Source organism: Ascaphus truei, chromosome 23 (assembly GCF_040206685.1).
Source record: "Ascaphus truei isolate aAscTru1 chromosome 23, aAscTru1.hap1, whole genome shotgun sequence".
Taxonomy (NCBI): domain Eukaryota; kingdom Metazoa; phylum Chordata; class Amphibia; order Anura; family Ascaphidae; genus Ascaphus; species Ascaphus truei.
In genome coordinates, this window is record NC_134505.1 from 2,405,579 (window position 1) to 2,420,172 (window position 14,594).

The window sequence follows — 14,594 nt, forward strand, 5'->3', positions numbered from 1 at the left end:
TATAGTGAGTTTTCAGTAAATGATGGATAAGATACAGATGAAAATAGTAACTTCATACCAATGGTTGTATTTACCAATGCAACGGAAGAATGGTGGTTTTGGTCCCGCAGATAAATAGGTGCTAAGTTTAGCATACACCAGTGTGTCTATGTCTATAAATTTTCTTACAGGCTAATTAAAAAGGCAAATAAAACCAGAGTAATAACCGGTTCAATAAATGCGATGGGATAAAAACACTGGATTTGAGCAGCACCACCAGTTTATTATACAACAATAAGAGAAATACAGAAAAAGACCATGGAATAACTTAACCCAACGTGTACCGAAGAGGCCCTGCACCGCGTCTGCATTTCAGGCCCCCGAAAAGGGAAAGGGGTACAGACACACACACACAAAAAAAACTAACAGGAAAGGGACGTTCATTCACACGAAACAATATACATGTGCAAAACAACAGATGGACCGGCGAAAGTGCGATCCAACCTGCCAAGGGGTGTACGGTCTCATTCAGTGGAAGACTTGTCTCGGTCACTTTCAGGTGGGCATTCTCTACTGCCTGAAGCGGCCGATGGGCAGAATATCCCCATAGATGTCTATGTAGTAGCAAAGGAGGGAGCGGGGGGTACGATACTTTTTATTGGACCAACAAGTAGTTGAGATGTCACAAGCTTTCCAACCTCTCGGGGTCCTTCATCAGGTAGGAGGTTGGAAAGCTTGTAACATCTCAACTACTTGTTGGTCCGCTGAAAGGTATCATACCAGCTACTCCCTCTCCGTCATGGAAGTAAGGACACACATGGCGACCCACCCTTCTTTGCCATAGATGTCTATGGGAATGTCCGGACGAAAATGGTCCACTTAGTATGGATTGGCCTCCTAGACTTTATTGCAGTCAAAAAGTTTCAAGTCCTTTGGTTTTCCATTCAATTTCATTGTGTTGGTCCAGAAAACATGGGTGTGGCTTATTTGGGACCATTAGCTGCTACCAAATGGGTTATCAGCAATGCTTAACTATGGTCTGGCAAAGATTAGACCGGACATTACGCCCGACCTCTGGACCCGTTTACCGTAAAGTATTTAAGACATTAGAGGCGGGGGACGGTTCACGCTTAGTCTTCAGCTGAAAGGGACCATGTGAGATGAAGTGGAATATCCTACACACAATGCCAGAGTGGCGGAGAGTTTTCAATCGTCCATATCCACCAGCAGGTGGGGGAACATGTCGAGGCAGTACTCCGAGTAATCAAACTCCTCCACGGAGAACGGGACGCCCTTCCACTGCTTGTAGGGTTTTCTCGACCCGGGAGTCTCCACCACGAAGTTCTTGATGGAGATGATGGGGAGCGTCACGGCTTTGTAAATCATTTCGATGCCCCACTCCTGCACGAGGGGGGGTGGAAATATAACATTTTCAGCGCATTGAAACAGTAGGAATTAACCGACGTATGGATGAAGCAGGCGTTAATGCACCGGCGAGTGCAATGGCGCCCCGTTTCGGCGCGCGGCTGATGCATTTAGAATGGCATTTGCTCCTGCTGCTGCTGCGTTGGGGCGGGTCCCGGTGCAACGCGTCAGCGGGAGCAATAACGGCCTCTACTGTGTGTGTCAGAGCCGCAACATAGCTGTGTCTGTGGTCAGTACCGGAATAGCAGGTGATGCTGTAGGGCGGAGGTTTGGGGTGACAGAACCTTATGCGTGTGGTTAGTAATGGAATAGCAAACAGATGCAGGGCGGGACAGACGTGCAGTGACAACTATATGTGTGTGTTCTGCACCGGAATGGCAACGGGTGTGTGAGGAACGTGGCGGTGCTGAAATAGCAAAGGGGGTGATGCAAAGCAGGGTGGCAGTGCAGAAATAAGTCCTTCAGTGCCAACCAGCTGTCAACGTTTCATCTATCAACCCTGGATACAACCCCCTGTCACGTCTCCGGTTAAGCAGTCCAGGGAGGGGGCCGATAAAAAAAAGACTCACCTGACCGCAGTTGCATCTGATCTGTCCCCCTGGTGTCCAATCAATCATCTTTCTCTCAATCTGAACGGGCATCGACGACACTTGGTAATAGAGTCTGATGAGGACAAGCGAGAAGATTTTAGCTGCTTTGCATGGGGAGGGGCTTCACAAAGCTATGAGAGACCAGGAAATCTCCACATATTCACATGCGCATTGCCCGTGTGCAAAATGTGAGTGCACATTTGTTATATGTTATGGATTCCACATTATATGTATAGACACACCACACTATTGCGAGTCTTCTTTCTTTTGAGGACCACTGTAGAAATTGACCTCTTTCCTGGCTATCTACGACGTTATACTACACTTTGCTCCAGTCAGAGAGAGGCTGGGTCTCGGACATGCCAACTATATAAAGGGAATTTGTGAGTGTTATACTTACCCTGCTTTAATCATTCACCCACACTGGCTTCACTATTGTGCATTTTCTCTTTTTTGTTTCTACATGCTCTTCACGTGAATATCTGCGCTCCCCTTTCTTTGGAAGAAATTTGCATCTATTTGGACTAAGGAACGGTTTAATGAGCTGCTTTACATTATTTTACACTATTTTCACTTATTTGGTGACACACACTGTGCCATTGTTTTTTTTTTGCACAATTGTATTTCACTATCACTGTGTGTAAATAGTTGTTGAATTCACTATCACTACCAACTATTATGCACATTATTATTCACAATTTATATACACTCCTATCCCACCTAAGAGCGCCCAGTTACAATCACAAAGGCGGCAGGCTTGAAAGGGACGTGTGCTTGCCTGTGCAAGCAGGAAGAGGGCAAGGACTGCACCAAGTAGCAAGGGGAGGAGGGGCAGCCCAACTCACAGAGGAGTAAAGGGGGGGTTGGCAGGGCAACAGGCTAAGAAGCCAGCTAAGGGAATAACATTAACACTGAAGAGTGACAGCAGCCACAGGACATGGAAAAACCATACGGGACAGAACGCGTGTGCCATACCGATCTACGCAGATCTATACTAGAGCTAGTGTTTCCCCCAGCACTTACTTGAAGTTACTGTTGATGTTGACATGGTGCGACGCTTCCACGGTGCGGAAGTCGCTCCCGTGGCACACGGCCTCGCCGCAGTGCCGGCAGTAGAACCGCGCGTCCCCGGACAGGCAGGTCTTCTTCAGCTGGTCCTTCTTGTCTTGCTTCACCTTCCGTATGATGAGAGACTCCTTCTGGACCTCTTTAATCTGAATCACAACGCGAGCGTTACAGCGACGCCGATAAGAAGGGGCCACCGTGTGGTAAAGGTTGAAGAAATGCCGGTGTAATCTCTTCAATGAAATCCATTCTGCCGGTATTTTAATATAGCCGCGCTGTTATATTAAAGGAGCAGTTGCGCCTACTCATTTTTATCCCCTCCATTTATTTTTATGTAGGGTTAGAAGAAGGGGGATGGAGGGACCCCTGAACCAGAACACCACTATTGACAGCGCCAGGGATCCCCCGGGTTCCCGAGATACTTGCTGGTGAAGTAAACATGAGGGGAAACAAAATGGCTGCCAAATCTCAAGCCAATAGGAAGCTGCAACATCATCTGTTGTGACTTCCTATTGGATGGCCATTTAAATCCCCGTTCAAAACCCGGGACGAGTTACCGGTGGACTTCACCAGTGAGTATCCTGGTAGAGATCCGGACTTAGTCCCAGTTACCTTCTTCTCGTACTCTTTCTCCGGCATCCTCTGGACGTGCTCGATGGCCTGTTTCATCAGCTTCTCCAGCAACTCGTTGGTTTGCTCCCGGCGGATCTCTTTGCTCCCCCCCATGGCCAGCACGGAGTAGCAGCTATCCACCGCCCGCGCTCGTCCCCGAGCCTGGAACCCAACACCAAGAGTGAAAATGATTACAGTACTAACACACACACGGGGCTCTTATATCCTAATAGAGACCTCATACCTCTCACGCACACACTGCTGAGACCCCCATAGAAAGATTACACTCACACATCATATACGTCAACGGGATCACGCTCTTACACATATGCACTGTCCCTATAGATTTCAATAGGATCACCCGATACACACATCAATTGTCCCCATAGGTTAATGGGATCACCCTCTTACACACACCAACTGTCCCCATAGATTAATGGGATCACGCTCTTACACACATCAATTGTCCCCATAGGTTAATGGGATCACCCTCTTACACACACCAACTGTCCCCATAGATTAATGGGATCACCCTCTTACACACATCAATTCTCCCCATAGATTAATAGGATCACACTCTTACACACACCAACTGTCCCCATAGATTAATGGGATCACGCTCTTACACACATCAACTGTCCCCATAGATTAATGGGATCACCCTCTTACACATATCAACTGTCCCCATAGATTAATAGGATCACGCTCTTACACACATCAACTGTCCCCATAGATTAATAGGATCACACTCTTACACACATCAACTGTCCCCATAGATTAATAGGATCACACTCTTACACACATCAACTGTCCCCATAGATTAATAGGATCACGTTCTTACACATATCAGTTGTATACATCGGCATCAATGGTATCATCACCTTCTAAAAAGTGCTCAAGAATGAATAGGATGAGAGCGTTGGGCGCCGGACCCTCGGTGCCTGTGTACCCCCAGATACTCTCCCCAGATACTCTCCCCGGGTAAGACCCCCTTCCTGTTTTTACCTGGACCATGGAAATCTCGTTGGTCATCAGCCCGTAGCGCACGACAATGTTGCATTCTGGGATATCCAGGCCCTCCTCGGCGACGCTGGTGGAGATGAGCAGGTTCAGTTTACCTTTTCGAAACAGCTCAATCACTTCTTGCTGCTCATGCTGGGGGGGGGGAGGAGGCAACGATATATATGAGGAGCGAGCTTCTAATGCCTTCCCCTCATTTCTACCCCCAGTTATGCTCTCAAATATAACAATTGCTCCTGCAGGTTTCAATAGGACCAATCTCTTATCGATATCAGTTGTCCATAGGAATTTCAATCCAACGACCCTCCTAAAAGTTAGGCTCGCCATTTTACACACACCAGTTGACCTGGTAGACATCCGTGGGATCACCCTCCAACCCACATCAGTTGTCCTCATAGACCTTAATGGGATCATTCTCCTAAACACTTCATACTGTACGTCAATGGGATAACCCTCTTACACGCATCAGTTGTCCCCATATACGTCAATGGGATAACACACATCAGTTGCCACCATAGACTTCAACAGCATAACCCTTGTACACATATTCGTTGACCTGGAAGATGGTATGGGGGGTTTCCTCCTTCGTACATCAGTTATCCCCAAAGACTTCATTGGGATCTTCCTCCTACACACATCAGTTATCCCTAAAGACTTCATTGGGATCTTCCTCCTACACACATCAGTTATCCCTAAAGACTTCATTGGGATCATTCTCCTACACACATCAGTTATCCCTAAATACTTCATTGGGATCATTCTCCTACACACATCAGTTATCCCCAAAGACTTCATTGGGATCATTCTCCTACACACATCAGTTATCCCCAAAGACTTCATTGGGATCATTCTCCTACACACATCAGTTATCCCCAAATACTTTATTGGGATCATTCTCCTACACACATCAGTTGTCCCAATATTCCAAAACTGGGATCAGCCTCCTACACCCATCAGTTGCCCTCCCCCCCATAGACAAGCCAGATGAGGATTGTCAGAATCCCCCTATCATACCCCTTTATGGACACACACCATAAATTACTCTCTGACCGCTGGCTCATTCTCCTCTGTGGTGTAGGCATCAGTACCTGCGTCATGTGCTTGCTCTGGTTGCTGAACCCTGCACCGGTCAGCGGCGCGGACTTCAACCCCAATTCCTTCAGCGAGGGTTTGCCGTCGATCCACTTGTGCAGCGAGTGGGCGCTCTGCCGGGTGCGGGTGAAGATGATCCCGCGGGACTGGGTGGCGAACTGGAACTGCTCTCGCAGGCACTCCTCCAGCTTCTCCAGCTTGGGGTTCTCGAACCTGGCGTCCTCTGACAACTCCAACAGCCGGGCGCGGTTCTCTGCACGAAACGGGAAGGGTTTGAGAGACCCCCGGGACACTGTAAGCCGATGTCAGTCTACCCATTCTCCTCCCTGATATGAAGCCTCAGACCCATTGCATCCCTGTCTGTGTGACTAAATCCATCAAGCTTTGAATTCTTGACCCATATTAACCCTTAAGGTCAACCACAGATTTTTTCTGGTGCTGACCGAATATATAAATATATATATATGCAGCTACAGCTGCTTGCCTTGAGAATTCTGCACTGAAACCCATTCCACGGCCATGAGATTGCTGCAGTCAGACTAATGGCCCATCGGATTAACACAGCGGGGGTCCTTGCATTTGAATGGGACTCACTCTGTGTGAATCCTACTGGGCTGCGAGTCCCATTTAAATGCAGGGACCCCCCGTGGTGTTAATCCGATGGGCCATTACAGCCTGCTGTGGATCATCTCATGAGTTGCTGTGAGATGGCAACAGATTTACCTTGGCAAGCAGTCAACAACTGGCAGTTGCATCTGTATATAAAAAGCACGCAAAAAAAACAAACGTGCTCCGCTCCAGAGTTGAAGGGATAAACACAAAAGATATTCAATTAGATATAAGTACAGCACAAGTTTCCAGGGAGAAGCGGCCCTGGCCAGGCCCCGACGCGTTTCATGACCCACGTCCCTTATTAATGGGAATAAAGTCATATAGACTTCACTTAGATCTTCGTCAGGCCTTGTGCTTTATACACTGACTCTCCTTTGTTAAATGGATCACGTCGGTTCGATATCTAGCCATAAATGTTTCAAAAACAACAAAATCGACAAAAAACTAATTTTGCTAGATAATAGGGCGGGGGAATTGTAACTCTCGACCTTCTCATGTCTACGCCACGCCAAGCTGGCGCCCCCGTCAGGGAAGGCATTAACAGATCAGTTGCTCCCGAGATCAAGCTGCTTTTGATCTTCACCGGCACAGTTCCTTACCATCGAATAACCGGGACAGGAAGCGGTCAATGGGGTCATCTTTGACCAGTCTCTCCATCTGGTAGAAGGTTTCCAGGAGATGGAGGGCGTCCCGCATCCTCACAGTGTCGTGAGTGAGCAGGGCGTCGTTGTACTTCCGCAGGTGCAGGGCGCATGTCCGTTTCCTCCTGTTGGACTCCACCGCCCCTGAAACAACACGAACCGACGCGTTTTAGGGGGGCCGTCTCAAGAGAGAAGGTGTGGCCCTAAAGGTAATTTCGGTGCCCCCTGGAGCAGGTGAAGCCAGTTCGAGTCCCAGGGTGAGCAAATGAAAATGTTAAACAATAGTGATGTGATATAATAATAAAAAAATTAATTATATATATATATTTCATAAGTATCTACCTATATGTCACGCAGTCTATCTCCTAAAATCTTCTTGCTAACCAGTCCTGTTATATATACATAGAATGCTCCTCGCAAGAACTTTGCGGGAATATTCGTCGAATTTTCCAATTCTTCACCAAAACTTCTGTCTCCTGTCTCCCATCACCGGTCTCTGTATATTCCACTGCCACCGATGCGTCACTATTGCGTTCTACAAATACAGGTCGTCTATCCGAAATTCATATCACATTCTGTTTCAGTCCCTCCTACTACCAAAGTGTACTAATGGCAGTGACATGGTTAAGGGGTCAGTCCCTCCTAGGGACAAAGTGTACTAATGGCAGTGACATGGTTAAGGGGTCAGTCTCTCCTATTACCAAAGTGTACTAATGGCAGTGACATGGTTAAGGGGTCAGTCCCTCCTAGGGGCAAAGTGTACTAATGGCAGTGACAGGGTTAAGGGGTCAGTCTCTCCTATTACCAAAGTGTACTAATGGCAGTGACATGGTTAAGGGGTCAGTCCCTCCTAGGGGCAAAGTGTACTAATGGCAGTGACATGATTAAGGGGTAAGTCTCTACTAGGGGCACAGTGTACTAATGGCAGTGACATGGTTAAGGGGTCAGTCTCCCCTAGGGGCACAGTGTACTAATGGCAGTGACATGGTTAAGGGGTCAGTCTCCCCTAGGGGCAAAGTGTGCTAATGGCAGTGACAGGGTTAAGGGGTCAGTCTCTCCTAGGGGAAAGTGTACTAATGGCAGTGACATGGTTAAGGGGTCAGTCTCTCCTAGGGGCAAAGTGTACTAATGGCAGTGACATGGTTAAGGGGTCAGTCTCTCCTAGAGGCAAAGTGTACTAATGGCAGTGACATGGTTAAGGGGTCAGTCCCTCCTAGGGACAAAGTGTACTAATGGCAGTGACATGGTTAAGGGGTCAGTCCCCCCTAGGGGCAAAGTGTACTAATGGCAGTGACATGGTTAAGGGGTCAGTCTCCCCTAGGGGCAAAGTGTGCTAATGGCAGTGACAGGGTTAAGGGGTCAGTCTCTCCTAGGGGAAAGTGTACTAATGGCAGTGACATGGTTAAGGGGTCAGTCTCTCCTAGGGGCAAAGTGTACTAATGGCAGTGACATGGTTAAGGGGTCAGTCCCTCCTAGGGGCAAAATGTACTAATGGCAGTGACATGGTTAATGGGTCAGTCCCTCCTAGGGGCAAAGTGTACTAATGGCAGTGACATGGTTAATGGGTCAGTCCCTCCTAGGGGCAAAGTGTACTAATGACAGTGACATGGTTAATGGGTCAGTCCCTCCTAGGGGCAAAGTGTACTAATGGCAGTGACATGGTTAAGGGGTCAGTCCCTCCTAGGGGCAAAGTGTACTAATGGCAGTGACAGGGTTAAGGGATCAGTCTCCCCTAGGGGCAAAGTGTGCTAATGGCAGTGACATGGTTAAGGGGTCAGTCTCTCCTAGGGGCACAGTGTACTAATGGCAGTGACATGGTTAAGGGGTCAGTCTCCCCTAGGGGCAAAGTGTGCTAATGGCAGTGACAGGGTTAAGGGATCAGTCTCTCCTATTATCAAAGTGTACTAATGGCAGTGACATGGTTAAGGGGTCAGTCCCTCCTAGGGGCACCGTGTACTAATGGCAGTGACATGGTTAATGGGTCAGTCCGTCCTAGGGGCAAAGTGTACTGATGGCAGTGACATGGTTAAGGGGTCAGTCTCTCCTAGGGGCACAGTGTACTAATGGCAGTGACATGGTTAATGGGTCAGTCCCTCCTAGGGGCAAAGTGTACTAATGGCAGTGACATGGTTAATGGGTCAGTCCGTCCTAGGGGCAAAGTGTACTGATGGCAGTGACATGGTTAAGGGGTCAGTCTCTCCTAGGGGCAAAGTGTACTAATGGCAGTGACATGGTTAAGGGGACAGTCCCTCCTAGGGGCAAAGTGTTCTAATGGCAGTGACATGGTTAAGGGGTCAGTCCCTCCTAGGGGCAAAGTGTACTAATGGCAGTGACATGGTTAAGGGGTCAGTCCCTCCTAGGGGCAAAGTGTACTAATGGCAGTGACAGGGTTAAGGGGTCAGTCCCTCCTAGGGGCAAAGTTACTAATGGCAGTGACATGGTTAAGTGGTCAGTTCCTCCTAGGGGCAAAGTGTACTAATGGCAGTGACATGGTTAAGGGGTCAGTCTCTCCTAGGGGCAAAGTGTACTAATGGCAGTGACATGGTTAAGGGGTCAGTCCCTCCTAGGGGCAAAGTGTACTAATGGCAGTGACAGGGTTAAGGGGTCAGTCCCTCCTAGGGGCAAAGTTACTAATGGCAGTGACATGGTTAAGTGGTCAGTTCCTCCTAGGGGCAAAGTGTACTAATGGCAGTGACATGGTTAAGGGGTCAGTCTCTCCTAGGGGCAAAGTGTACTAATGGCAGTGACATGGTTAAGGGGTCAGTCCCTCCTAGGGGCAAAGTGTACTAATGGCAGTGACATGGTTAAGGGGTCAGTCCCTCCTAGGGGCAAAGTGTACTAATGGCAGTGACATGGTTAAGGGGTCAGTCCCTCCTAGGGGCAAAGTGTACTAATGGCAGTGACATGGTTAAGGGGTCAGTCCCTCCTAGGGGCAAAGTGTACTAATGGCAGTGACATGGTTAAGGGGTCAGTCCCTCCTAGGGGCAAAGTGTACTAATGGCAGTGACATGGTTAAGGGGTCAGTCCCTCCTAGGGGCAAAGTGCACTCTTTTATTTGTATAAGTTACATTGTAAACCCAAGTGAGCCGAGACTTGCGAGGTTGGTTCCTTTTGTCTAATGTTCAACAAGAGTTAGCGCAGGCAGCGCTCCGCTTCTCTCCTCTTTACTGGCCCATTACAATGTTTAGCAGCAACATCCGATTGACCGTCACTCCCCCATCCAGACGGCCTGAAGAAGTTGCAACCAATTCCCCCAAAGAACAAACCCTGCGTGACACAAAATGGCCGCCAGATCCTGGGGGGGGCTTCTTCAGGTCCACAAGACCGTGCTCACCTTCCTTCTCCAGCTCGACGATTTTCTGCTCGTAAACCTGCGTGCCAAACTCTGAGGCGGGGAAGTCCGTGGCGTCCAGATATTCGTGGACGGCTCCCATGATCTCCTTCAACTTCAACCCAAAGGGGTCCTGAGGCAGAGACACGAAACGAGGAAGAGTTGGGATTGGTGTGCCGCCCTGGGCTTAACCCAGCACACAACAGGTGAACTTTGACCTGTGGAGTGATGTCACAGCCACCAAAGATGACATCATTACCTGAGCCCTCTGCGTAGTCAAGTCGTATTGCTTTTTCGGCTGCCTGGATTTGGCTTCCAGGTCGTGGCGCTGGGTCTGGGCCGACATGATCCTCACCGTGTCCAGGTTGGCGCAGATCTGGGAAATATAGAGACATCGTAGCCCCCAAAACCAACCAACCAAAAGGAGAAGGCGTGGTCCAAAATGGTGACGTCACCGCTTGGGAAGCGAGTGAATTTGGTTCGGGAACCCAGTATTAGCAAACTGTATCCACGGGCAAGACAGTGTTGGATACGTCCTACAGATCCTACAAAATATATGTGTGTGTGTGTGTGTGTGTGTCTGTGTGTGTCTGTGTGTGTGTGTGTCTGTGTGTCTGTGTGTCTGTGTGTGTGTGAGTGTGAGAGTGTGTGTGTGTGTCTGTGTGTCTGTGTGTCTGTGTGTGTGTCTGTGTGTGTGTGTGTCTGTGTGTGTGTGTGTGTGTGTGTGTGTGTGTGTGTGTGTGTGTGTGTGTGTGTGTGTGTGTGTGTGTGTGTGTGTGTGTGTGTGTGTGTGTGTGTGTGTGTGTGTGTGTGTCTGTGTGTGTCTGTGTGTGTGTCTGTGTGTGTGATGGATAGAAGTCGTTTGAATGAACGTTCTGTTTTTAAAAATATATATATTATATCCCTTTTCTCCCTCATTGCATCGTTAAGTAGTCCCGCCGTTTTGATACAGCGAAGGGCAGATAACTTTTGCCGGTGGGGTTGTTAAAGATGTCCGCCTGTGTTCCCTTCGTACCAGAACTCACCTGTAAAATGTGATCTATAGCTTTTTCTAAGGTGCTGGCGTTCCCTGTTCCGGGAGACGCGGTGAGTCCCAGGATTTGGGGCAGGTTCTTGTCCTGTCGAAGCTTTTTCTCGGTGTAACCCTCCATCAGCTTGTTATAAACGCCATCTTTGTGGGTGTGGTGGCACTCGTCGATAATCAGCAGGGTGAAATCTGTGGGAGAAATGGACTGTCAAGTGGTTGGACCCAACCGATGATGGGATTCCATGATGAAGGTTCCATGGTGGAGACTCCATGATGGAGGTTCCATGACGGAGATTCCATGATGGAGGTTCCATGATGGAGGTTCCATGATGGAGTTTCCATGATGGAGACTCCCATCACAGGCTACAAGACGCGGTCACCCCCTCTGGGAAGTCCTCACCCGTCAGCTCCACCCTCCTTTCCTCGCTCTTGCTGCACAGGGCATTCTCCAAGATCTGCGCTGTGCAGATGATGACGTCGTGGCCTTTCACAAAATTGGCGAAGAAGGACTTCTCGTCCGTGTCTCCGCTGATGGCGATGACCTTGTACTTGTCCTGCAGGCGTGGGTAGAACTCCTTGCTGTAGTGTTGTTGGACTAGGTGCACCTGCCGAGGGGTGGGAAGAAAAGACTTGTTTGGAACGGTAGACCCTTGCCAGCAGTTGTAGACCACTTTGGCCTCATTCTCCTTACAATCTAATTAGTAAGTAGGAAGAACGTACAGAGACAGTAGGAGGGCGTTCTGGTTTAAATGGTTGCCTCTTACATGATAAGACAGGACATCCCGAGATATGTCCCAGTAACGGTTACGTACAGTTACTGGGGCAACGTCACATGTACCTTGTTCACGATCATTGCCACTTTTGCGTTGCGCTTCAGCTCAAGGTGCCTCTGCGCCACGTACAGCGCTGCTCTGGTTTTGCCCGCGCCCGTAGGGAGCCAGATAATGATGTTTTTCCCCTCCAAGGCCGGCTCGATGACCTCCCACTGGTAATCGTACAGCTCCATCTGCGCAAAACCCAATGTATTACTGTTGGATAATATCTATTTTCCAAACTCCACGCTATGTAACACACGCTAACATCCTCACCCTCAAATCTTAATAGGATAGGCTGTGCGGCTAGTCAAACGCCATGCTACGTAACACCCCCTAACATCCGCACCCCCAAACCTTAATGGGACCTGCTGTGCAGTTGGACCAATCCCCACGCTATGTATCACCCCCTAACATCCTCACCCTCAAACCTTAATAGGACCGGCTGTGCAGCTATTCAAAGTCCATGCTAACACCCCCTAACATCCTCACTCCCAGATCTTGATAGGATCAGCTGTGCAGCTGGACCATACTCCATGCTAACCACCCTCACCTTACCTTAATGGGACCAGCTGTGCGGCTGCACCAGTCCCCACGCTATGTAACACCCCCTAACATCCTCATCCCCAAACCTTAATGGGACCAGCTGTGCGGCTGCACCAGTCCCCACGCTATGTAACACCCCCTAACATCCTCACCCCCCAAACCTTAATGGGACCAGCTGTGCGGCTGCACCAGTCCCCACGCTATGTAACACCCCCTAATATCCTCACCCCCAAACCTTAATGGGACAAGCTGTGCGGCTGCACCAATCCCCACGCTATGTAACACCCCCTAACATCTACACCCCCAAACCTTAATGGGACCAGCTGTGCGGCTGCACCAGTCCCCACGTTATGTAAAACCCCCTAACATCCTCACCCCCCAAACCTTAATGGGAACAGCTGTGCAGCTGCACCAATCCCTATGCTATGTAACACCCCCTAACATCCTCACCCCCCAAACCTTAATGGGACCAGCTGTGCGGCTGCACCAATCCCCACGCTATGTAACACCCCCTAACATCCACACCCCCAAACCTTAATGGGACCAGCTGTGCGGCTGGACCAATCCCCACGCTATGTAACACCCCCTAACATCCACACCCCCAAACCTTAATGGGACCAGCTGTGCGGCTGCACCAATCCCACGCTATGTAACACCCCCTAACATCCTCACCCCCAAACCTTAATGGGACCAGCTGTGCGGCTGTACCAATCCCCACGCTATGTAACACCCCCTAACACACTCACCCCCAAACCTTAATGGGACCAGCTGTGCGGCTGCACCAATCCCCACGCTATGTAACACCCCCTAACATCCACACCCCCAAACCTTAATGGGACCAGCTGTGCGGCTGGACCAATCCCCACACTATGTTATACCCCCTAACAGCCACACCCCTAAACCTTAATGGGACCAGCTGTGCGGCAGGACCATACTCCACCCTGATGTATACCCCCACCCCACATCGAGCAGCCACTTTACCTTCTTGTTTCAACATTGTCCCTTCCCCTCTAGAGTGCAAGCTCCTCGGATCAGGGCGCTCATTACCACTCTGTCGCGGTTTGCGCTCGCCTGTCCTAACTCGTACTAGTATATGAGTAACTTCCGCGTTAGCGGAGACCTTTTGTATTGGGACAAAAAAACCCCCTGGATATTATAAGCGAAGCGTTCGAGAGTTCCCCTCCCTCCCTCTCCGGACAAGCAATATTGGTATGTAGCGTGTATCAGCATATAACTCCTGTTCGGAGTCGCGATCTAATCTCCGTGCCCGCGTTGTGCTGCGGAACGCGTTGCCGCCTTGCCAACGAACGCTGCTAATGATGCGAATCTTCTAAGCAGCCCACTGCAATGTTAAAACGACCGACCGCATTCCCACCGCTCACACCTGTTCTCTGTCTCCCTTTCCCGGCTCAGGACGTTGAGGCTCTTGGGAGAGACAGCTCAGCCACCGGTCTTCTTGCGCTGAATCGGGGGGGGGGGCTTTTAAACCCCTCTCTGAGATCTGCGTTGCCTTGCGCTGAAGCTGGGGCTTTTAAACCCCTCTCCGAGATGATCTGCGTTGTCTTGCGCTGAAGCTGGTTCTTTTAAACCTCTCCGAGATCTGCGTCGCCTTGCGCTGAAGCTGGGGCTTTACAAACCCTCTCCGAGATCTGCGTCGCCTTGCGCCGAAGCTGGGGCTTTACAAACCCTCTCCGAGATCTGCGTCGCCTTGCGCTGAAGCTGGGGCTTTTTAAACCCTCTCTCCGAGACCTGCCCCGCAGCAGTTTCCGTCTGCGGAGAAACGAAAAACGAATCCGCGAGCCCTACCTGGGGGTACTGGGAAGCCCGACACAGAACCACCAC

General features: G+C 49.7%; 1 protein-coding gene across 1 annotated transcript; it reads right to left on the reverse strand.

Annotated features, from left to right (window-relative positions):
* Positions 1-237: 237 nt before the first annotated feature.
* On the reverse strand, positions 238-14,594 carry DHX58 (DExH-box helicase 58). Its single transcript, XM_075580208.1, has 13 exons — positions 14,137-14,594; positions 12,233-12,400; positions 11,795-11,999; positions 11,393-11,583; positions 10,627-10,743; positions 10,371-10,500; positions 6,995-7,180; positions 5,780-6,036; positions 4,677-4,826; positions 3,672-3,833; positions 3,018-3,208; positions 1,974-2,067; positions 238-1,380 (listed from the first exon to the last, which is right to left on the reverse strand). The coding sequence occupies exons 2-13, from the start codon at positions 12,398-12,400 to the stop codon at positions 1,186-1,188; spliced, it is 2,046 nt and encodes a 681-aa protein (XP_075436323.1). The 5' UTR covers positions 14,137-14,594; the 3' UTR covers positions 238-1,185.